This window comes from Delphinapterus leucas, chromosome 19 (genome assembly GCF_059928025.1).
Source record: "Delphinapterus leucas isolate spDelLeu-1000000601 "Yukka" chromosome 19, BTC_Dleu_Yukka2, whole genome shotgun sequence".
NCBI lineage: Eukaryota > Metazoa > Chordata > Mammalia > Artiodactyla > Monodontidae > Delphinapterus > Delphinapterus leucas.
Window position 1 is genome coordinate 55,862,456 of NC_143147.1, and position 24,563 is coordinate 55,887,018.

The window sequence follows — 24,563 nt, forward strand, 5'->3', positions numbered from 1 at the left end:
CTACCAATTTGAATACCTTTTATTTTGTTTTCTTGTCTGATTGCAGTGGCTAGGACTTCCAATACTATGTTGAGGAGAAGTGGTGAGCATGGGCATTCTTGTCTTGTTCCAGATTTTGGGGGGAAGGCTTTCATCTTTTCACCATTGAGTATTATATTGGCTGTGGGTTTGTCGTAAATAGCTTTTATTATGTTGAGATATGTTCCCTGTATACCCATTTTTGTAAGGGTTTTTATCATCAGTGGATGTTGAATTTTATCAAATCCGTCTGTTGAGATGGTCATGTGGTTTTTGTCCTTCCTTTTGTTTTTGTGTGTTTGTTTTTCTTTCTCCAACACCGTAAGTTCATTTCTTGCTCATGTAAAAGCCAAAATGGGTGTTTCTAACCCGTGGGTGGTGCTCCTTCAAGCAACATTCAGGGCTCCTCCATCTTGTGGCTCTACTCTCTTCAACATATGATTCCAAGTGGCAGAAGGGGACTGAGCATCTGTCGTTTCTTTTGTTGATGTGGTGTATCACATTGATTGGTTTGTGTATGTTGAACCATCCTTTTGACCCTGGGGTAAATCCAACTTCGTTGTCGTATATGTCTTTTTTTACGTGTTGTTGGATTTGGTTTGCTAATATTTTGTTGAGAATTTTTGTATCTATATTCATCAAAGATACTGGCCTATAATTTTCTTTTTTGGTAGTGTCTTTGAGTGGTTTTGGTATCAGGGTGATGGTTTCTTCATAGAATCTCTTTGGGAGTGTTCCTGCCTCTTCAGTCTTTTGGAAGAGTTTGAGAAGGATCTGTATAATTTCTTCTTGGTATGTTTGATAGAATTCCCCAGTGAAGCCACCTGGTCCTGGACTTTTCTTTGTAGGGAGTTTTTTGATTACAGATTCGATTTCATTTCTAGTGATTGGTCTGGTCAAGTTATATATTTCTTCTTGATTCAGTTTTGGTAGCCTGTATGTTTCTAGAAAGTTGTCCATTTCTTCTAGGTTGTTGAATTTGTTGCCGTATAATTATTCATAGTATTCTCTTATGCTTTTTTGTTATTTCTGTGGTATCAATTGTGATTTCTTCTCTTTTTTATTTTGTTTATCTGGGGTTTTTCCGTGTTTTGGGGTTTTTTTTTTCTTTTCTTGGCTGCGCCATGCAGCTTATGGAATCTTAGTTCCCTGACCAGGGATTGAACCCATGCCCTCGGCATTGAAAGTGTGGAGTCCTAACTACTGGACCACTGGGGAATTCCCAAGGTTTGTCATTCTTGTTTACCCTTTCAAAGAACCAGCTCTTGGTTTTATTGATTCTTTTCTATTTTATTTTTAATCCCTATTTTATTTCCTTTCTTTTCCTGATCTTTATTATCTCCTTCCTTCTGCTGACTTTCTAGTTCATTGACATTTAAGGTAATTATTGATAAATATGTATTTATTGCCATTTTAAACCTTGTTTGCCCATTGATTTTATATATATATTTTTTGTCCCTTTTTGTTTTTCCTTTTGTGGTTTGATGATTTTCTTTTGTATTATGCTTAATTATATTCTCTTCTTTTTGGTTTTTGTGAATCAGTTGTGTTTTTGATTTGTGGTTGCCCTGTTTTTCAAGTATGTTAACCCCTTCCTATATCTACTTGCTTTACACTGGTAGTCATATAGACCTAAACATACTCTAGAAAAAAAAAAGTCTACATTTTTGTACTCTCCTCCCTCACATTTTATGATTTTGACGTCCTCTTTTGCATCTTCATGTTCATCCTTTTGCTGTTCATTGTGGTTATCATTCTCTGACAGAAATGTTTTGATTTTTTTTTTAATCTTACTTAAGTGATTACTGGCTTAGTTAAGTGATTTACTTTACAATTGTGATTTTCTCTTTCCTGTATATTCTTTTGTGTGTGTGTGTGTTTGATTTTTTTTTTAACATCTTTATTGGAGTGTAATTGCTTTATAATGTTGTGTTAGTTTCTGCTGTATAACAAAGTGAATCACCTATACATATATCCCCATATCCCCTCCCTCTTGCTACTCTATCCCACCCCTCTAGGTAGTCACAAAGCACCGAGCTGATCTCCCTGTGCTATGCGGCTGCTTCCCACTATCTGTTTTACATTTGGTACAGTATATATGTCCATGCCACTCTCTAACTTCGTTCCAGCTACCCTTCCCTCTCCCCTTCTCCTCAAGTCCATTCTTTTTTTTTTTTTTTCTTTTTTTTGCTACGCGGGCCTCTCCCGTTGTGAAGCACAGGCTCAGCGGCCATGGCCCACAGGACTAGCCGCTCTGCGGCATGTGGGATCTTCCCGGACCGGGGCACGAACCCGTGTCCCCTGCATCGGCAGGTGGACTCTCAACCACTGTGCCACCAGGGAAGCCCTCAACTCCATTCTTTATGTCTGCATCTTTATTCCAGTCCTGCCCCTAGGTTGTTCAGAACCATTTTTTTTTTAGATTCCGTATATATGTGTTAGCATACGGTATTTGTTTTTCTCTTTCTGACTTACTTCACTCTGTATGACAGACCCTAGGTCCATCCACCTCACTACAAATAACGCAATTTCGTTTCTTTTTATGGCTGAGTAATATTATGTTGTATACATGTGCCACATCTTCTTTATCCATTCATCTGTCAATGGACACTTAGGTTGCTTCCATGTCCTTGCTATTGTAAATAGTGCTGCAGTGAACATTATGGTGCATGACTCTTTCTGAATTATGGTTTTCTCAGGGTATATGCCCCGTGGTGGGATTGGTAATTCTATTTTTAGTTTTTCAAGGAACCTCCATACTGTTCTCCACACCCTCTCCAGCATTTATTGTTTGTGGATTTTTTGATGATGGCCATTCTGACTGGTATGAGGAGATACGTCATTGTAGTTTTGATTTGCATTTCTCTAATGATTAGTGATGTTGAGCGTCCTTTCATGTGTTTGTTGGCAATCTGTATATCTTCTTTGGAGAAATGTCTATTTAGGTCTTCTGCCCATTTTTGGATTGGATTGGTTTTTTTTTGATACTAAGCTGCATGAGCTGCTTGTATATTTTGGAGATTAATCCTTTGTCAGTTGCTTCGTTTGCAAATATTTTCTCCCGTTCTGAGGGTTGTCTTTTCATCTTTTTTATGGTTTCCTTTGCTGTGCAAAAACTTTTTAAGTTTCATGAGATCCCATTTGTTTATTTTTGTTTTTATTTCCCTTTCTCTAGGAGGTGGGTAAAAAGGATCTTGCTGTGATTTATATCACAGAGTGTTCTCCCTATGTTTTCCTCTAAGAGTTTTATAGGGTCTGGCCTTACATTTAGGTCCTTAATCCATTTTGAGTTTAATTTTGTGTATGGTGTTAGGGAGTGTTCTAATTTCATTCTGTTACATGTAGCTGTCCAGTTTTCCCTGTACCACTTATTGACGAGGCTGTCTTTTCTCCATTGTATATTCTTGCCTCCTTTATCAAAGATAAGGTGACAGTATGTGTGTGGGTTTATCTCTGTGCTTTCTATCCTGTTCCATTGATCTGTATTTCTGTTTTTGTGCCAGTACCATACTGTCTTGCTTACTGTAGCTTTGTAGTATAGTCTGAAGTCAGGGAGCCTGATTGCTCCAGCTCCATTTTTCTTTTTTAAGATTGCTTTGTGTATTTGGGGTCTTTTGTGTTCCCATACAAATTGTGCAATTTTTTGTTCTAATTCTGTGAAAAATGCCATTGATAGTTTGATAGGGATTGCATTGAATCTGTAGATTGCTTTGGGTAGTATAGTCGTTTTCACAATGTTGATTCTTCCAGTCCAAGAACATGGTATATCTCTCCATCTGTTTGTATCATCTTTAATTTCTTTCATCAGTGCCTTATAGTTTTCTGCATACAAGTCTTTTGTCTCTTTTGGTAGATTTATTCCTAGGTATTTTATTCTGTTGTTGCAAAGGTAAATGGGAGTGTTTCCTTAATTTCTCTCTCAGATTTTTCATCACTAGTATATAGGAATGCAACAGATTTCTGTGCATTAATTTTGTATCCTGCTACTTTACCAGATTCATTGATTAGCTTTAGTAGTTTTCTGGTAGCATTGTTAGGATTCTCTATGAGTAGTGTCATGTCATCTGTAAACAGTGACAGTTTTACTTCTTTTCCGGTTTGGATTCCTTTTCTTTTTCTTCTCTGATTGCTGTGGCTAAAACTTCCAAAACTATGTTGAATAATAGTGGTGAGTGTGGGCAACCTTGTTTTCTTCCTGATCTTAGTGGAAATGATTTCAGTTTTTCACCATTGAGAACGATGTTGGCTGTGGGTTTGTCATATATGACCTTTATTATGTTGAGGTATGTTCTCTCTATGCCTACTTTCTGGAGGGGTTTTATCATAAATGGGTGTTGAATTTTGTCACAAGTTTTTTCTGCATCTATTGAGATGATCATACGGTTTTTGTCCTTCAGTTTGTTAATATGGTGTATCACATTGATTGATTTGCATATATTGAAGAATCCTTTCATTCCTGGGATAAACCCCACTTGATCATGGTGTGTGATCCTTTTAATGTGCTGTTGGATTCTGTTTGCTAGTAGTTTGTTGAGGATTTTTGCATCTGTGTTCATCAGTGATATTGGCCTGTAGATTTTTTTGTGACATCTTTGTGTGGTTTTGGTATCAGTGATGTTGGCCTCGTAGAATGAGTTTGGGAGTGTTCCTCCCTCTGCTGTATTTTGGAAGAATTTGAGAAGGATAGGTGTTAGCTCTTCTCTAAATGTTTGATAGAATTCGCCTGTGAAGCCATCTGGTCCTGGGCTTTTGTTTGTTGGAAGATTTTTAATCACAGTTTCAATTTCAGTGCTTGTGATTGGTCTGTTTATAACTTCTTTTTCTTCCTGGTTCAGTCTTGGAAGGCTGTGCTTTTCTAAGAATTTGTCCATTTCTTCTAGGTTGTCCATTTTATTGGCATACAGTTGCTTGTAGTAATCTCTCATGATCCTCTGTATTTCTGCAGTGTCAGTTGTTACCTATGCTTTCTCTTTTCTAATTCTGTTGATTTGAGTCTTCTCCCTTTTTTTCTTGAGGAGTCTGGCTAATTAATGGTTTATCAATTTTGTTTTTCTTCTCAAAGAACCAGCTTTTAGTTTTATTGATCTTTGCTACTGTTTCCTTCATTTCTTCATTTATTTTTGATCTGATCTTTATGATTTCTTTCCTTCTGATAACTTTGGGGTCTTTTTTGTCTAATTGCTTTAGGTGTAACATTAGGTTATTTGAAATTTTTTTTGTTTCTTGAGGTAGGACTGTATTGCTCTAAACTTCCCTCTTAGAACTGCTTTTGCTGCATCCCATAGGTTTTGGGTTGTCGTGTTTTCATTGTCATTTGTTTCTAGGTATTTTTTGATTTCCTCTTTGATTTCTTCAGTGATCTCTTGGTTATTTAGTAGTGTATTGTTTAGCCTCTATGTGTTTGTATTTTTTTACAGTTTTTTTTTTCCTGTAATTGATATGTAGTCTCATAGCGTTGTGGTTGGAAAAGATACTTGATACGATTTCAGTTTTCTTAAATTTACCAAGGCTTGATATATGACCCAAGATATGATCTATCCTGGAGAATGTTCCATGAGCACTTGAGAAGAAAGTGTATTCTGTTGTTTTTGGATGGAATGTCCTATAAATGTCAATTAAGTCCATCTTGTTTAATGTGTCATTTAAAGCTTGTGTTTCCTTATTTATTTTCATTTAGGATGATCTGTCCATTGGTGAAAGTGGGGTATTAAAGTCCCCTACTATTATTGTGTTACTGACAATTTCCCCTTTTATGGCTGTTTGCATTTGCCTTATTTATTGAGGTGCTCCTATGTTGGGTGCATAAATATTTACAATTGTTATATCTTCTTTTTGGATTGATCCCTTGATCGTTATGTAGTGTCTTTCTTTGTCTCTTGTAATAGTTTTTATTTTAAAGTCTATTTTGTCTGATATGAGAATTGCTACTCCAGCTGTCTTTTGATTTCCATTTGCATGGCATATCTTTTTCCATCCTCTCACTTTCAGTCTGTATGTGCCCCTAGCTAGGTCTGAAGTGGGTCTCTTGTAGACAGCATATATACGGGTCTTGTTTCTGTATCCATTCAGCCAGTCTGTGTCCTTTGTTTGGAGCATTTAATCCATTTACATTTAAGGTAGTTATCGACATGTATGTTCCTATTACCATTTTCTTAGTTGTTTTGGGTATGTTGTTGTAGGCCTTTTCCTTCTCTTGTGTTTTCTGCCCAGAGAAGTTCATTTAGCATTTGTTGTAAAGCTGGTTTGGTGGTGCTGAATTCTCTTAGCTTTTGCTTGTCTGTAAAGGTTTTAATTTCTCCGTCGAATTTGAATGAGATCCTTGCCTGGTAGAGCACTCTTGGTTGTAGGTTTTTCCCTTTCATCACTTTAAATATATTTCTTTTTATATTTGGCTGCGTTGGGTCTTCGTTGCTGCACACAGGCTTTCTCTAGTTGCAGCGAGCAGGGGCTACTCTTCATTGCGGTGTGTGGGCTTCTCGTTGCGGTGGCTTCTCTTGCTGCGGAGCATGGGCTCTAGAGCACCGGCTCAGTAGTTGTCGCTCATGGGCTTAGTTGCTCCGTGGCATGTGGGATCTTCCCAGACCAGGGCTTGAACCCGGGTCCCCTGCATTGGCAGGTGGATTCTTAACCACTGTGCCACCAAGGAAGCCCCTTTTCATCACTTTAAATATGTCCTGCCACTCCCTTCTGGCTTGCAGAGTTTCTGCTGAAAGGTCACCTGTTAACCTTATGGGGATTCCCTTGTATGTTATTTGTTGCTTTTCCCTTGCTGCTTTTAATGTTTTTTCTTTGTATTTAATTTTTGATAGTTTGGTTAATATGTGTCTTGGTGTGTTTCTCCTTGGATTTATCCTGTATGGGACTCCCTGCGCTTCCTGCACTTGACTATTTCCTTTCCCGTATTAGGGAAGTTTTCACTATAGTCTCTTCAAATATTTTCTCAATCCTCTTCTTTTTCTCTTCTTCTTCTGGGACCCCTATAATTCAAATGTTGGTGAGTTTAATGTTATCACAGAGGTCTCTGAGACATAGACTGTCCTCAATTCTTTTTGTTCTTTTTTCTTTATTCTGCTCTGTGATACTTTTTTCCACTATTTTATCCTCCAGGTCACTTATCTGTTCTTCTGCCTCAGTTATTCTGCTATTGATTCCTTCTAGAGAATTTTTAATTTCATTTATTGTGTTGTTCATCATTGTTTGTTTGCTCTTTAGTTCTTCTAGGTTCTTGTTAAACGTTTCTTGTATTTTCTCCATTCTGTTTCCAAGATTTTGGGTCATCTTTACTATCATTACTCTGAATTCTTTTTCAGGTAGCCTGCCTATTTGTTTCCTCTTCATTTGTTTGGTCTGGTGGGTTTTTACTTTGCTCCTTCATCTGCTGTGTGTTTCTCTGTCTTATTTTGCTTAACTTACTGTGTTTGGGGTCTCCTTTTCGCAGGCTGCAGGTTCGTAGTTCTGTTGTTTTTGGTGTCTGCCCACAGTGGGTAAGGTTGGTTCAGTGGGTTGTGTAGACTTCCTGGTGGAGGGGACTGATGCCTGTGTTCTGGTGGATGAGGCTGGATCTTGTCTTTCTGGTGGGCAGGATCACGTCTGGTGGTGTGTTTTGGGGTGTCTGTGAACTTATTATGCTTTTAGGCAGCCTCTCTGCTAATGGGTGGGGTTGTGTTCCTATCTTGCTAGTTGTTTGGCATAGTGTGTCCAGCACTGTAGCTTGCTGGTCGTTGAGTGTAGCTGGGTGTTGGTGTTGAGATGGAGATCTCTGGGAGAGCTCTTGCTGACTGATACTACGTGGGGCCAGGAGGTCTCTGGTGGTCCAATGTCCTGAACTCGGCTCTCCCACCTCAGAGGCTCAGGCCTGACATCCAGCCAGAGCACCAAGACCCTGTCAGCCACACAGCTCAGAAGAAAAGGGAGATTAAAAAAGAAAGAAAAATAAATAAAATAATATAAAGTTATTAAAATAAAAAATATTATTAAAATTTAAAAGTAATAAAAAAGAGAGCAACCAAACCAGTAAACAAGTCCACCAATTATAACAATTGCTAAAAACTATACTAAGATAAATATAAAAATCAGAAAGTGGTCAGTCTCATACAGCACACCCCAAGTCTACAGTTGCTCCCAAAGTCCACCGCCTTAATTTTGGGATGATTCTTTGTTCAGGTATTCCAGAGATGCAGGGCATCTCAAGTTGATTGTGGGGTTTAATCTGCTGCTCCTGAGGCTGCACGAAGAAATTTCCCTTTCTCTCCTTTGTTCTCACAGCTTCTGGGGTTCAGCTGTGGATTTGGCCCTGCTTCTGCATGTAGGGCGCTCTCTGGCATCTGTTCTTTGCCCAGACAGGAGGGGGTTAAAGGAGTGGCTGATTAGGGGTCTCTGGCTCACTCGGGCCAAGGAGAGGGAGGGGTACGGATGCGGGGCGAGCCTGCGGCGGCAGAGGCCAGCATGACATTGCACCAGCCTGAGGCGCGTGCTGTGTGTTCTCCTGGGGAAGTTGTCCCTGGATCACGGGACCCTGGCAGTGGCGGGCTGCACAGGCCCCTGGGAGGGGAGATGTGGATAGTGACCTGTGCTTGCACACAGGATTCTTGATGGCTGCAGTAGCAGCCTTAGCGTCTCATGCCTGTCTCTGGTGTCCACGCTGATAGCCGCGGCTCATGCCCGTCTCTGGAGCTCATTTAGGCGGTGCTCTGAATCCTCTCTTCTCGCACACCCAGAAACAATGGTCTCTTGACTTTTAGGCAGGTCCAGACTTTTTCTCGGACTCCCTCCCGGTTAGCTGTGGCACACTAGCCCCCTTCAGGCTGTGTTCACGCAGCCAACCCCAGTCCTCTCCGTGGGATCTGATGCCCCCACCTGCCCCGGCGGGTGAGCAGACAAGCCTCAGCTTGGTGAGTGCTGGTTGGCACCGATCCTCTGTGCAGGAATCTCTCTGCTTTGCCCTCTGCACCCCTGTTGCTGCACTCTCCTCTGTGGCTCCGAAGCTTCCCTGCCGTCACCTCCCCCCCGCATCTCCACCAGTGAAGGGGCTTCCTAGTGTGTGGAAACTCTTCCTCCTTCACAGCTCCCTCCCAGAGGTGCAGGTCCTGTCCCTATTCTTTTGTCTCTGTTTTTTCTTTTGCCCTACCCAGGTACGTGGGGAGTTTCTTGTTTTGGGGGAAGTCTGAGGTCTTCTGCCAGCATTCAGTAGGTGTTCTGTAGGAGTTGTTCCACATGTAGATGTATTTTTGATATATTTATGGGGAGGAAGGTGATCTCCACTTCTTACTCCTCCGCCATCTTGAAGGTCCTCCTCTTTTCTGTAGATTCTTACTTTTCTATTAGGGAAGACCTTTCAATATTTCCTTTAGTATAGGTTTAGTATTGCTGTATTCTTTTAGTTTTTGCTTGTCTGAGAAATCCTTTATCTCTCCTTCTATTCTAAATGATAACTTTGCTGGGTAGAGTGTCCTAGGTTGCAGATTTTTCCCTTGCAGGATGTTGAATGTAGCTTGCCTCTCCCTTCTGGCCTGAAACACTTCTGTAGAGAAATCAGCTGATAGCCTTATTGGGGTTCCCTTGTAATTAACTTTTTGTTTTTCTCTTGCTGCCTTTAGAATCCTCTCTTTAACTTTTGCCATTTTTATTATAACACATCTTGGTGTAGGTCTGTTTGGGTTTATCTTGTTTGCCACCCTCTGTGCTTCCTGTATCTGGATATGTTTCCTTCTTAAGGTTTGGGAATTTTTCAGCCATAATTTCTTCAAATAAATTTTCAATCCCCTTTTCTCTTTCTTCTCTTTCTAGGATCCCTGTTATGCATAGATTGGCACTCTGTATTATCCCATAGGTCTCTTATATTTCCTTCATTTTTTTTCGATTGGGTTTCTGTCTGCTCTTCTTACTGGGTGATTTCCATTATTCTATCTTCCAGATCACTTATTTGTTCTTCTGCATTATTCATTCTGCTGTTCATAGCCTTTAGTTCAGCTTTCATCTCTTCTAATGAATTCTCTAATTTTTCTTGTCTCCTTATAGTTTTTAGTTCCTTTTTATAGTAATCTGCATTTCTGTCGATAGCCTTTCTTAGTTCCTTCAGTATTTTCATTATCTCCTTTTTGAACTTGGTGTCTGTTAGACTGAAGAAGTCTGTTGCATTGTTTGTTCTTTCATGGGAATTCTCTCGATCTTTTAATTGGAGTAGTTCCTCTGCTTCTTCACTTTAGTCATATTGCTTTTGCTGTATGAGTTTAGGAGAAACAATTATTTACTGTTGTCTTGGAGGGCTATTTTTATGTGGTATTGTCCCTGTGTAGCCTGTATGGGTTTAATAATTTTGGGTGCGAGGGCTGTTCTTAGTATGGATGTCTACCATCTCTTTCCTCAGTGTATGCCGGCCGTTATCCTCTTGATAGGAGGTGTGACTGGTGGTGTGACCAGAGCCTGCATTGAGCGAGACTTCCTCTTTGCTCTCTGGTTGTCACTGTCCTGTCAGGGGCAGGGTCTGCTCCCTAGCTGTTGGAGTGGAAGCCCCCAGATCTGTTTCTGAGCTGCATTTCTGATCTGCAGTGTGAGGTAGGTGTGATTGGAGGGCTCCCACTGGGAGCAGAGCCACTGAGTATTCCTCCGCTGGAGCTGTTCATTTGTGAGTACCCTCTGCTGTGTCATCTTTCACCCATTGTGCGGGTTCACAGAGTACAGTGTTGTTGGTGTGGCCCCCGGCCCCACCTCAACCTTGGGTACACCAGCAGCAGGCCCTGGTATCTCTCTGGCGTTGTTTTTGCACGGCCAGCAGCGCAGATCCGCTGAAGTCAGGTCCCAGGACTGCAGTAGGCATGCACCTGGACCTGCTGAGGGAGCTGTGGAGGCAGCTCAGACCCTGGGCGGGCCCAGCCCCCACGTATACTGGTCCACAAAGCCCACAGCTGCTAAAGCCAGACCCATCACAGCCGCGGGAGCACCTGTGGTCTGTTTGGTTGTTCCACAGGCACTGAATTTACAAAGTTGGCAGCAGAGGTCTAAATCCATGGTTCACGCAGCTGCTGGGAGATATTTCAGCTCTGCTCGTGAGTCGCACAGCCCCTGGGGCTCAGCTGTGGTTTCACCCACACCTCTGCATGTGGGCAACCCACTGGCGTTGCTCCTGGGGATGCCGAGGTGGCTGGGGCACACAAGCCTGTCCAGGCGGGAGGGGGCTAGGCTGGCAGCTGTGGCTCGCAAGCCTGCCCAGGCAGTGTCCAGTGCCTGGGGAAGGAGGCCGCAATGGCAGCCCCACCCCTCCCTTCACATGCCACTTAACATTGGTGCTTTGGTTCTGTGGTGGCCCAGGCTTCTTCTGAAAACGCTACTACTGCTGTGCGCCCTGCTCCAGCCCCTTCAGGCTGTCTCCATACAGCCAGCAGCAGTCCTCCCCCCGGGTCTGTTCTCTAAACACTGCATTCCATCACCCTCCCCCCACCCCCATACCAACAGACGAGCTTCTCATGCTCAGGCTCCCAGGGCGGTGGCACAGACCTACCGTGTAGGTCTCTCTCTGTCCTGCCTGCCGCAAACTGGTTGTTGCACTCTCCTCTGAGCCTCTGAAGCTCCTTTTCTGTCCCAGCTAATCTCCCTGCTGGGGATGGGACTTCCCAGGGTATGGGAACTTCTCTCCTTCAGCTCCTTCCCAAGGGCGGGGGTCCCGTACCACTTCCTCTTTTTTTAAATTTTTTTTAAACTTTTCATTTATTTATTTATTTATAAAATTAATTTTATTTATTTTGGCTGCGTTGGGTCTTCGTTGCTGCGCGCAGGCTTTCTCTAGTTGCGGTGAGCAGGGGCTACTCTTCGTTGTGGTGCGCAGGCTTCTCATTGCGGTGGCTTCTCTTGATACAGAGCACGGGCTCTAGGGCACATGGGCTTCAGTAGTTGTGGCACGTGGGCTCAGTAGTTGTGGCTCACAGGCTCTAGAGTGCAGGCTCAGTAGTTGTGGCTCACAGGCTTAGTTGCTCTGCAGCATGTGGCATCTTCCCGGACTAGGGATCCAACCCGTGTCCCCTGCATTGGCAGGCAGATTCTTAACCACTGCACCATCAAGGAAGTCCCTGTAGATATATTCTTGGTATATTTGTGGGAAGAGGTGAGTTCCATGTCCTGCTACTCCACCACCTTGATTCTTCCCTCTCTCCTTTTTTTTTTTTTTTTTAACATTTATTGAAGTATAATTGCTTTACAATGATGTGTTAGTTTCTGCTGTATACCAAAGTGAATCAGCTATACATATACATATATTCCCGTATACCCTCCCTCTTGCGTCTCCCTCCCACTCTCCCTATCCCACCCCTCTAGGTGGTCACAAAGCATCGAGCTGATCTCCCTGTGCTATGCAGCTGCTTCCCACTAGCTATCTTTTTCATTTGGTAGTGTATATATGTCCATGCCACTCTCTCTTTGTCCCAGTTTACCCTTCCCCCTCCCCATGTCCTCAAGTCAGTTCTTTACATCTGCGTCTTTATTCCTGTCCTGCCCCTAGGTTCTTCATAACCTGTTTTTTTTTTTAGGTTCCATATATATGTGTTAGCATACAATGTTTGTTTTTCTCTTTCTGATGTACTTCACTCTGTATGACAGACTCTGGGTCCATCCACCTCACTACAAGTAACTCCGTTTCGTTCCTGTTTATGGCTGAGGAATACTCCATTGTAGATATGCGCCACATCTCCCTCTCTTCTAGCATGATCAGGCATGTTCATGACTTGCTTCATTTAATCCTCAGAATAACAAAGGAGAATAGGCAGAAAAACTATATATAAATATAATTTTTTAACTAATAAGAAAACTGAACCCTAAGATAATTCAGATTCGTTCTCCAAATCACATTGGTACTGTGTGGCAGAGCTGGGACTCAAATCTAATTTGTCTTGCTTAGTAGTCCTGAGAGCTAGCTCTTGTCCAGTACGTAATGCTGCCTTCCTCTTGTCACATGCCAGGTTCTGTCAGTCTTTACAGTATCTCTTGCATCTGTTTCTTTCTATGTCCCCTATAGTCATCTTACCTTATACCTTCGTTAACTCTTGCCTGATCTAAATTCTCTCCCTGCTTTAGGCTCCCTGCTCTCCCGTCGATGTGGTGTTTACAGCTACAGAGTGACTTCCTGTCATGCGACTCCTCTTGCTCAAAAACTGTCACTTCATTGCTTATGCAGTGAAGTCCTTCTAGATTTCCTCAGTTACTTGTTACCTAAAGTCTTCAGCCAGAATTCATCTCTCCTCTAAGGAAGTAGGGGAAAAAAAGAATCCAATATGGATGTGTTTTTGTTCGGCCTAAACATTGCTTTTCTAAAATATGAGCCAACATTTTTAAGATCAGGAGATTTTGTTGAAAAGATCAGACTCTTGAAAAGTGGAAAATCTGGCAAGACTAGGCCTGCATTCTTGTGTGGCAAAAAATAGGCTGTTGTTGAGGAAATAGCTGCCTGCTTTAGACAAGGCAGCCTTTTCCTACTTCACCCTTCAGTCCCTATTGTCTTCTTGACACTGAGGCCATCGTTTAGAACCATTTACCATCACACTTGTGCTGTAATTTTCTTAGAGTGGAGAAATATTTTTCTCGAGCTTGGGTCTCTTATCAAATATTAGAAAGTAAGACTCAGAGCTATGTGTTACAAGAAAAATTAGGGCATGCTTCTTTAGAATATTCCTACTTACTAAAGTGCAAGCAAAGCATGTCTGTGTCAAAAGAATAGAACTTTTCTTATCCTGGCTTACTTCATTCATTGTCACATTGGTACCCATTGAGTATTTTGAGTTTCCCACCTTTGATTTAGAACATCTTGAATTACTTTCCAAAGAATATATACATAAAAGGTAGCAGAGCCAGGATTCAACTCCAAAGCCCATATTCTTTTTGCTATATCATTCAGTATCTGAGTTCTTGTAGCTTTGTGTATTTCTGCCATAATGATTAACCAAAACTACTCAGAACATACATGTGCTTTGCAACATGGTAGCAATTTAGTAAATAGAGTATGTTAAATGATTCTATCTAGAACTAAAGGCAATAAATAAATGGTTTGTCGTGTTTGAGATGTCTTATACATGTCTTTTTTTTTCCCCCATCTTTTTGAGATATGGACATTTCCCAAAGGGCTGTGTTTCTCATTTCTTCAGATCCCTAGTGATGAATTAGAATAAAAATCAACTTTTGATTTTCTGTGTTTAAATTTAGATTTAATGTTTGGTAATGCAAGCTGGCATAGCCCTTTTTGAGTAGGAGTATCCAAGAATGGCCCAAATTCACTTGCTTGGAATTTCAAGTAGTTGAAGCTGTTTGGAGGTTAAATCTTTCTGATACAGTATCATTCTTCTGGGTATTTTTTTGGTATAGTATCCAAAGGGGTTTTGCTGATTTTAGGACAGAGAGATTGGATATTATCTGATCTTGGGGAGAGTGTTGTTGCCAAGGTATTGCATTAATCCGTGATCTCAGGTGTAAACTTTTCTAGAAGGTGTAAACTTTTCTAGTGTTTGAACTAGATGAAGATTGATTTTTAGCTAGTGTTTCAAAAAAGATTTATGTAGGCTAAAAAATATGTTCTGTAAGTGTTTGTGGCCCTTTTCTTATGTTACATTGCATAGTCATCTTCACCCGTAGGCTTTACTATATCTTATGTGTAGCTCAGTCCTTTGAAAAATAGTGTTTATGTGTAATATTTCTTTTTAAAATAATTCTTCTTTATCAGGAACTTCTGATTAGATAGAACATCTGACTATGCCAGGTTATATATAGTGGCATTTTTTTACATCAAAGGAGCCAGAAAAACTCGCGTTACTTTGTAACAAGAAACAGTTATGCAGAATGTGTTTTAACCTTGGGGAAAATTACTTAATTCTTCTGACCTTGATTTTCACATGTATAAAACAAAGAATTAATTTAGATCAATAATTATCAATTTGCTGTGTATAAGAATTGCCTATGGCAAATGGAAAAACTACATGCATTTAAGTCTAACCCAAAGGGTTCTGATGTAGTAGGTTTATTTAGATTAAAGTTTTTCAACCTCAGGATTATTGACATTTAGGGCTGGATAATTCTATGTTTTGTGGACTGTCCTGTGCATTGTAGGATATTTAGCAGTTATCTATGGCCTTTCCTCACTAGATGTTAGTAACAATCCCCCACCCCAAGTTATGACAACCAGAAGTGTCTCCTGACATGGCCAGATGTCCATGGGGGACAAAATTACCCCAGGCTGAGAACCACCTTCCCAGAGCCAGATCTAGAAATCTGCACTTTTTACTAGCCCCATTGGTAATTATATCATTAACTCTTAAAAGGATCAGTCAAGAATTTTTGCTGATTTTTCCATGCATGGTATATTTGGAGATAAAAATTAAGCAATCCATGTACAGTCAAGTTTTTAGAACATGTGGGTATTTCTCTTTAAAAAATAATTGTCAAACAATTTGATTGCATCGAAATGCAATTGTTAAAATGCATAGCTAAAACTGTGGTGGTGCTTGTTTGAATCTAAAAATTCTTTATAAAGAAATTTCCCTTTCAGTGTTTTTAGTTGGTGATTCCTTGCGGCCTTTTGTTTCATTAGGATCAAGCAGCTAGAGACATGAAGAGGCTTGAAGAAAAGGACAAGGAAAGAAAAAACGTAAAGTAAGTTGTTTTCTTCTCCCTCAGAAAAGTTACATAAAAATTGCTACAGTATTGCAAAGCCTATACCCCCAAAGTTTATAGAGAAAAATTAAAATACACAAATGACTTAAAGTTATTTCTGTATCTTGAATAATATTTCTTATAGTAATTAAAAAGCATTCTTTTTGGTATTCAACTATAAATAGTTTTTAGTAAACACAAGAATGAGTTACAGAGAGAATCGAGAGAGCATCATTACTAAAGTTTGGGTTCATTTTTCAGTCTTGTCCCATAACTGATATAAAATAGACTTATAAAAAAAAATAGACTTATGCCTGTGTGATTGATTTTAAGAAGTAATGGTGATTGTATACAAAAAACTATGTATATTTTAAATAAATAATAAAACCTAATTTATTTAAGGGGTAACATGCTTTAGCCACTAGTCAGAACTTGAAATACTTTATTTTCTAGGAAAGAGAATTCTCCTCGTCCCCTTGCTGAATATACTCTTCTTAAGGCTTTTTTACCAAGTACAGGGAGGCATGGTTGGACTTTTACCTCTACTTGGCAGTCAGTGCTCAGGCCCTTCCCAAGGTTCCTGTGCCATATGGAGGTTCAGCCCTCTCTTTGACGTTTACTGTGTGCTGCATCCTCTTCCAGCTGCCCTTCACTGGCGGTGCTGCTGGCCTTAGGGATAGCAAGTGCTCTAGGTTAGGCAGAAAGTCTGATTAAAAAGAGATGCTTATGGGAACTAAGCAACCATACTGTCCACAGCTCCTGAGAGATGCAAGTGGCGATGGTCCGCTTCTCCATGTGAACTGTTTGGGAGTTTTAGTCCCAGATTTTAAAAAGAGTTGATGTAGTTTTTCTCTCTGTCCCCAAGGATTTTGGCTGAATGCAGTTACTCCAGGGCTAGAAACTCTGGGGCACATTAAGAAAGTTGTGACAGTCTTTTTAGCATGTACCAAATGCAGGTTTGTTTTTTTTTAATATAAAATGCTTTATATTAAACACTGTATTGTGTTTGTTGTATGGGGTTGACAAGGCTGGGGTCCTTGGGTATCTCTCTTCAAAAGTTTTTACTCCCTATGTTCTTGTTAGTATTTGATGTTTCTAGGGGTACCATATCATCCCATTCAAAAGAAATGCAAACTGTGGCTTATAGAGTGAAACCAGACGTGTATGATGGATGGGTAGTTTACAGTGTGCTTATTGCTGCTTTGTTATTGTTAGTGTTGAGAGTTCCTGTGCTGTATGGAATTCAACACTAATGTGCTATAAGTATGGAGCTGGGTATGTGGAACATTTGCAGGGAAGTTTGTTTCTCCGCTTGTTTTTCCAGGGGTATTCGAGATGACATTGAAGAGGAAGATGACCAAGTGAGTTCCTATGCAGTATTTCTTTTACTTTTACCCCACAAAGTCTGTACTGGGGACAAGCTAGAGCTTGCCTTCACTGAAATGGCCATTCCTGACGTTCAGCAGGGAATGTCATTTGACTTGCTGCTTTTCTGCGTGTGTGACCAGTTGGTAATATAAAGATTCATGTGACTTTCCCCCATGTTGAAGATGGAACTTTTGATCAACTATGATATCAAAAGCAAATATGAGCTTTATTCAGCTTGATTTTTTTAATCCAAAATTAATGTTTCTTCTGATAAATCAAGGAGTAGAGTAGAGTGGGATCTACGGATGGACTCTAGCAACATCTAACCTCTACCTGTTTCTAAGAGTTCTGTTTGTGATTCTTGTGTTTCAAGATGGAACATTAATTAAATGACTGTCCTTTAGGGTTTTTATTCGTTAGTATTTTTTTTTCCCCATTCAGTTGTGGGATGGTGAGAAGGGAACCAGAGTGAGCCTTTCCCAGGTTTGTGACCCTTCTAATCAGTGTCACCTTCCCAACTTGGATTGGTAAAGCCACAGCATGTGTTCCACAGCTCTGGGCACCCCACCCGAGGAAGGCTGTGGAACAGACAGATATATGTCTTCTTTTAAGCAAGCTAAATCATTTTATGGTAGTAACCGTCTCATTCATTTCCTCTGATTGTCCCTCTGAATACTGCTATTGTTAATGGAATCATTGCTAGTAAGAGTCTTGGTAGGTATTTAAACTGTGCAGTTATCTGTACACTGTATGCACTAATTACAGGAGCAGAAATGTTCTCATTTATACTTGGGTATGATTATGTTCTTGTGCTTTCCTGCAGGAAGCTTATTTTCGGTACATGGCAGAGAATCCAACTGCTGGCGTGGTTCAGGAGGAAGAGGAGGATAATTTGGAATATGATAGTGATGGAAATCCAATTGCACCTTCCAAAAAAATCATTGATCCTCTTCCTCCCATTGATCATTCAGAGGTATGGTGTTTCTTGCTGAATTTGACTCTTCTTTCAAGCTGATACAGTTTTCTTTAGCTTTAGTATTTAGGTTTTCCCAATATCCTGATTCGTACTCCTTATTATGTCATGAGACTATTTCTTTGGACTCTTGTCATCTTTACCAAATGGTTGAGTCAGAAGGTGACTGAGTGGTTGAGACTTTGTAGCCTATACTGTTGAAGGTACAGCTGAGTCACTTGCTCACATTCAGTTTTTTTCAAGCAATTGCACTTGTTTTCTGCACCATCACTTACCATCTTCATCTCACAGTGGGTCCGTGGGCCTGCATTTGCTTTTTTAAAAATTAATGAATTATTTTTTAAAATTTATTATTTATTTTTTAAATAAATTTATTTTTGGCTGTGTTGGGTCTTTGTTGCTGTTTGCGGGCTTTCTCTAGTTGTGGAGAGCAGGGGCTACTCTTCGTTGTGGTGCATGGGCTTCCCATTGCTGTAGCTTCTCTTGTTGCAGAGCATGGGCTCTAGGCATGTGGGCTTCAGTGGTTGTGGCACACGGGCTCAGTAGTTATGGCTCACGAGCTCTAGGGCATAGGCTCAGTAGTTGTGGCGCACGGGCTTAGTTACTCTGCAGCATGTGGGATCTTCCCGGACCAGGGCTCGAATGTGTGTCCCCTGCATTGGCAGGTGGATTCTCAACCACTGTGCCACCAGGGAAGCCCCTGCATTTGCTTTTCAATTGCTGTAAATCTTTAGTATTTTTCCTAGATCTGGAGCAGATGAGGGGTTGTTCCTTCACAGTGGAACCAGGAATTACATGGCCCTTAAATCAGGAAAAGGAAATGAGGATATCAGTGTACTCACTTGTGGTGGGGGGAAATCAGTATTTCATCCAGGTTAAATATCAGACTAGACCTTGCATACAGTGATTCTAGATCTGGAGCAGTGGTTCTCAAAGTGTGGTCCAAGGAGTCCTAGAAGGATCTTTTCACGGAGTCTACAAAGTCAAAAGAATTTTCATAGTAATGCTGAGATCATTTACCTTTTTCACTGTGTCAGCATTTGCACCAGTGACTAAAAGCAATGCTGATGCATTAACATGAATCAGGACAGTAGCACCAGTTGCTTCTCCCTGCCGGATCATCACAGTCACACACCGCTTCCCCCAAAAAACCCAAAACAAATACAAACCAGTTTCACTTAACAGTATCCTTGATGAAACAGTAAAAAATATTTATTAAGTCTTGACCTTTATGTTAACATGTCTTTTTATCCTGTGACAAAATGGGAAGGGCAAATCATTTCTATTGCATGCCAAAATATGACAGTTGTCTCAAGGAAAGGCACTTAGGTGTTCGAGTTGTGAGCTAAGCTAGATGCTTTTTTTTCATGGAACACCATTTTCACTTGAGAAAATGAATGACACTTCAAGGAAAACAAAAGTGTCTATTGCCAATGATAGAAAATCAAGCTTTCAAGCAAAAATTAGAATTTGGGAAACATATTCACCATGGTGAGCTTGATAGCTTTCTAATACTTAAAGTCTGTTGATAATCAACCATGATATATGTAGTTTTTAAATTATATAATGAAATGTTTTGGATGATCTGCAGACCATTTCAGTGAACCATTGTTTTCAAATGGCCAATACACAATGTTACAAAATCATGCGTGAGTAAAGGCTCCATTCAAAGTGCATGATAGACCGATGAATTGTAATGTAACAGAATGTAAAAGTTAGTTGATAACAGTTTCAGATTACACAATGAAAATAATCTTTAAGAAATGTCAATTTGTCAAGGTTTAGTGTAGTATTGAAGAAGAGTTAAAGTCCACAAGCATCTGAAAAGATTATTAATAAATACTCCTGTCCCTTTTCCAACTACATATCTTTGTGAGGACAGATTTCCTTGGCTTTAATCAAAACAACATTGCAACAGTTTGCAGTAGGAAATAGTTTCTTAGTCAGACATTAGAATGATTTGCAAAAATGTAAAGGAATGTTATAAAAAAAAAAGTTACTTTTATTAAAGCATTTATGTTAAAGTGTGATGGGTTTGTTGTGGGTTTTTTTTAACATCTTAATTGGAGTATAATTGCTTTACAGTGTTGTGTTAGTTTCTGCTGTATAACAAAGTGAATCAGCTATATGCATACATATATCCCCATATCCCCCTCCCTCTTGCATCTCCCTCCCACCCTCCTTATCCCACCCCTCTAGTTGGTCGCAGAGCACCGAGCTGATCTCCCTGTGCTATGTGGCTGCTTCCCACTAGCTATCTATTTTACATTTGGTAGTATATATATGTCAGTGCTACTCTCTCACTTCATTCCAGCTTACCCTTCCCCCTCCCCTTGTCTTCAGGTCCATTCTCTGTGTCTGTGTCTTTGTCTTTATTCCTGTCCTGCCCCTAGGTTCATTAGAACCATTTCTTTTTTTAGATTCCATATATATGTGTTAGCATTATGGTATTTGTTTTTCTCTTTCTGACTTACTTCACTCTGTATGACAGACCCTAGGTCCGTCCACCTCACTACAAATAACTCAGTTTCGTTCCTTTTTATGGCTGAGTAATACTCCATTGTATATATATGCCACATCTTCTTTATCCATTCATCTGTTGATGGACACTTAGGTTGCTTCCATGTCCTGGCTATTGTAAATAGAGCTGCAGTGAACATTGTGGTACATGACTCTTTTTGAATTATGGTTATCTCAGGGTATATGCCCAGTAGTGGGATTGCTGGGTCATATGGTAGTTCTATATTTAGTTTTGTAAGGAACCTCCATACTGTTCTCCATAGTGGCTGCATCAATTTACATTCCCAACAGTGCAAGAGGGTTCCCTTTTTTCCACACCCTCTCCAGCATTTATTGTTTGTAGATTTTTTCATGGTGGCCATTCTGACTGGTGTGAGGAGATATACCTCATTGTAGTTTTGATTTGCATTTCTCTAATGATTAGTGATGCTGAGCATCTTTTCATGTGTTTGTTGGCAATCTGTATATCTTCTTTGGAGAGATGTCTATTTAGGTCTTCTGCCCATTTTTGGATTGGGTTGTTTGTTTTTTTGATATTGAGCTGCTTGTAAATTTTGGAGATTAATCCTTTGTCCGTTGCTTCATTTGCAAATATTTTCTCCCATTCTGCGGGTTGTCTTTTCTTCTTTTTAAAATAAATTTATTTATTTATTTATTATTTTTGGCTGTGTTGGGTCTTCATTGCTGTGCACGGGCTTTCTCTAGTTGTGGCCAGTGGGGGCTACTCTTCTTTGCTGTGTGCGGCTTCTCATTGTGGCTTCTCTTGTTGCGGAACATGGGCTCTAGGCACGCGGGCTTCAGTAGTTGTGGCTTGCGGGCTCTAGAGCGCAGGCTCATTTGCAGTGCACGGGCTTAGTTACTCCGCGGCATGTGGGAATCTTCCTGGACCAGGGCTCGAACCCGTATCCTCTGCATTGGCAGGCAGATTCTTAACCACTGTGCCACCAGGGAAGTCCCTTTTCATCTTTTTTATGGTTTCCTTTGCTGTGCAAAAGCTTTTAAGTTTCTTTAGGTCCCATTTGTTTTTGTTTTTATTTCCCTTTCTCTAGGAGGTGGGTCAAAAAAAGGATCTTACTGTGATTTATGTCATAGAGTGTTCTCCCTGTGTTTTCCTCTAAGAGTTTTATAGTGTCTGCCCTTACATTTAAGTCTTTAATCCATTTTGAGTTTATTTTTGTGTATGGTGTTAAGAAGTGTTCTAATTTCATTCTTTTACGTGTAGCTGTCCAGTTTTCCCTGCACCACTTATTGAAGAGGCTGTCTTTTCTCCATTGTATCCTCTTGCCTCCTTTATCAAAGATAAGGTGACCATATGTGCATGGGTTTATCTCTGGGCTTTCTATCCTGTACCATTGATCTATATTTCTGTTTTTGTGCCAGTACCATACTGTCTTGATTACTGTAGGTTTGTAGTGTAGTGTGAAGTCAGCCTGATTCCTCCAGCTCTGTTTTTCTTTCTCAAGATTGTTTTGGCTACTCGGGGTCTTTTGTGTTCCCATACAAATAGTGCACTTTTTTGTTCTAATTCTGTGAAAAATGCCATTGGTAGTTTGATAGGGATTGCATTGAATCTGTAGATTGCTTTGGGTAGTATAGTCATTTTCACAATGTTGATTCTTCCAATCCAGGAACATAGTATATCTCTCCATCTGTTTGTGTCATCATTAATTTCTTTCATCAGTGTCTTAGCTTTCTGCATACAGGTCTTTTGTCTTCCTAGGTAGGTTTATTCCTAGGTATTTTATTCTTTTTGTTGCAAAGGTAAATGGGAGTGTTTCCTTAATTTCTCTTTCAGATTTTTCATCGTTAGTGTATAGGACTGCAAGAGATTTTTGTGCATTAAATTTTGTATCCTGCTACTCAACCAAATTCATTGATTAGCTCTAGTAGTTATCTGGTGGCATCTTTAGGATTCTCTATGTATAGTATCATGTCATCTGCAAACAGTGGCAGTTTTACTTCTTCTTTTTCAATTTGGATTCCTTTTATTTCTTTTTCTTCTCTGATTGCTGTGGCTAAAACTCCCAAAACTATGTTGAATAATAGTGGTGAGTGTGGGCAACCTTGTCTTGTTCCTGATCTTAGAGGAAATGGTTTCCGTTTTTCACCATTGAGAACAATGTTGGCTGTGGGTTTGTCATATATGGCCTTTATTATGTTGAGGTAGGTTCCCGGGTTTGTTGTTACTTTAACATGAATTTTAAAATTTGTTTTAAGTTTAATACAGTAAATATCAGTAGATTTAACCTACATAAACAAAAGCTCATTGTGTTTCTGTTAAGTGTAAAGGGTACATGAGACTAAAAAGTTTGAGAACTACTGGTCTAGACTGGAGTATGGGTTATATTCAGCTTTTTAAATGTTTCCTTTGGCACAGCTATTACCACATAAGGAGTTGGCATTTTTACATGTGGCAAGTTAAATATCTGAAACTGATCTAGGAGGATGCATGCATGATAAAGAGTGAAAAGCTAATAAGGAAAAGCTCAAATATTTGAAATATTCATTTAATAAAACATTTGAGATATTTGACAAAGTGGTCAAACTTCATTATCCTGCCTGGGGTATCCCACAGTTGTCTTAATATGATGAGAAGTCTGCCAGGAGAGACCAGATATGAAGAAAGGATACCCCTTTCTTCACATTCTTCTTTTTTTTTTCCTCTCTTCTGGGTTAAAAAAAAAAATGTGTGTGTGTAAAAAATTTACATATCTGTAAATTTTTGTCAACAAAGACAAAAATTCTTGCCCTCATGGACCTTCTGTTCTGGTAAGAGAAGAGAACCGAAGAAAAGGGCTTAGTGCAGCATTGTGGGGAGCATAACCAAAGGTCCTGTTAATAATAAAACTAAATTCTTTCTTTTTGTTGATAGTACCATAGAAAGATAATTAATTTTAGGCTGTATCTCGAGTTATGAAATTTTTGACCACCTATGAAAGGCTTAAGTTCTCCTTAAAGAATAAGTTTATTGTAGACATATCATGTCAGAAAGAGAATCATTTAGCCAGATTCACATGTGGTAATATGCTAGTGTTTTGTATTCTTAGTACAGTAAGCTATGAAAGATTAGCAGAAATGACTTCTTCCCTCTTTGGAACTGGAAATGCTTGGCCATACATTTCTTAAAAGTTATGTAAACAGTTCCATGTTTTTAAAAAGAATGGAACTCCCTCTAAAGGTAGAGCTCTCCCCAAAGGAAATATTAGAAATGTTTTTAAATGCCGAGATCTAGGTGAACAGCTTACTGCAAAACATATTTAAATGTTATATGATGGAATATCTGAGTCCTTTTTGGTATTAGAGATTCCCTAGCTTGCATCAAGGCTGTTCAAACCTGAGGTGTCCTAAAGAGTCTCTTTAGGAAATAGGTTGGTGTTTATTGAAAACAGGAACAAGAAAAAGTACTGGCTGTACTTTCGGGATTTGTGTCATGAATAAATGAATTCCTTTGTTCTCTCTAGCTGGTTATGGCTTTACTTGTATAATATTTGTGAAAGGTTATTTTGCATTAAAATCAAACTTACAGGATTGACTCTTGAATTCTAGACTAACTTTGAATAATTGGACCTGCAGATTGACTATCCACCATTTGAAAAAAATTTTTACAATGAACATGAAGAGATAACCAACCTCACCCCACAGCAGCTAATAGATCTCCGGCATAAGCTCAATCTTCGGGTAAGTCAGCCATTAAGGCAAATATTCATATTAATGTTAATTAGTGCAGGGTTAGTATTACTGCTTATCCAAACTGAAATAATCTTGAATTTCTTTTCTGATAGTCCCTGAACTACCTTTGATAAAGTAATAATTAGATCCCTTGGGCTCTTGTGTCTTGATTTTGTTGTTTTAGTCTTATAGCTGTTTTAGGATAGGATTATTCATTCTTTCATGTGATACACATGAATACTATATGTATGTGTTCAGTCAACTTTGTGTGTTGTGTTGGAACAATAGGTCATGTGACCTTAAAACTAATCAGCAAGTATTTCTGCAGTGAGAACAGTATGCTAAGAACTGCGTTGGGTGGGCTAGAGATGAAGGCAAGGGGTTCCCATCT

General features: G+C 39.9%; 1 protein-coding gene across 5 annotated transcripts in view; it reads left to right on the plus strand.

Annotated features, from left to right (window-relative positions):
- DDX42 (DEAD-box helicase 42) overlaps nucleotides 1-24,563 on the plus strand; it is a 53,016-nt gene that overhangs the window by 15,849 nt on the left and 12,604 nt on the right. For 4 of the 5 annotated variants that reach the window (XM_022589136.3, XM_089901409.1, XM_022589137.3 and 1 more), the window contains 4 exons: nucleotides 15,581-15,642; nucleotides 16,967-17,003; nucleotides 17,834-17,983; nucleotides 24,077-24,181. In XM_022589136.3, coding sequence (XP_022444844.1) covers nucleotides 15,581-15,642; nucleotides 16,967-17,003; nucleotides 17,834-17,983; nucleotides 24,077-24,181 — 354 coding nt within the window. Of the gene's footprint in view, nucleotides 1-15,580; nucleotides 15,643-16,966; nucleotides 17,004-17,833; nucleotides 17,984-24,076; nucleotides 24,182-24,563 lie in introns of those variants that run through there. The other variant, XM_089901411.1, reaches the window with a different exon arrangement.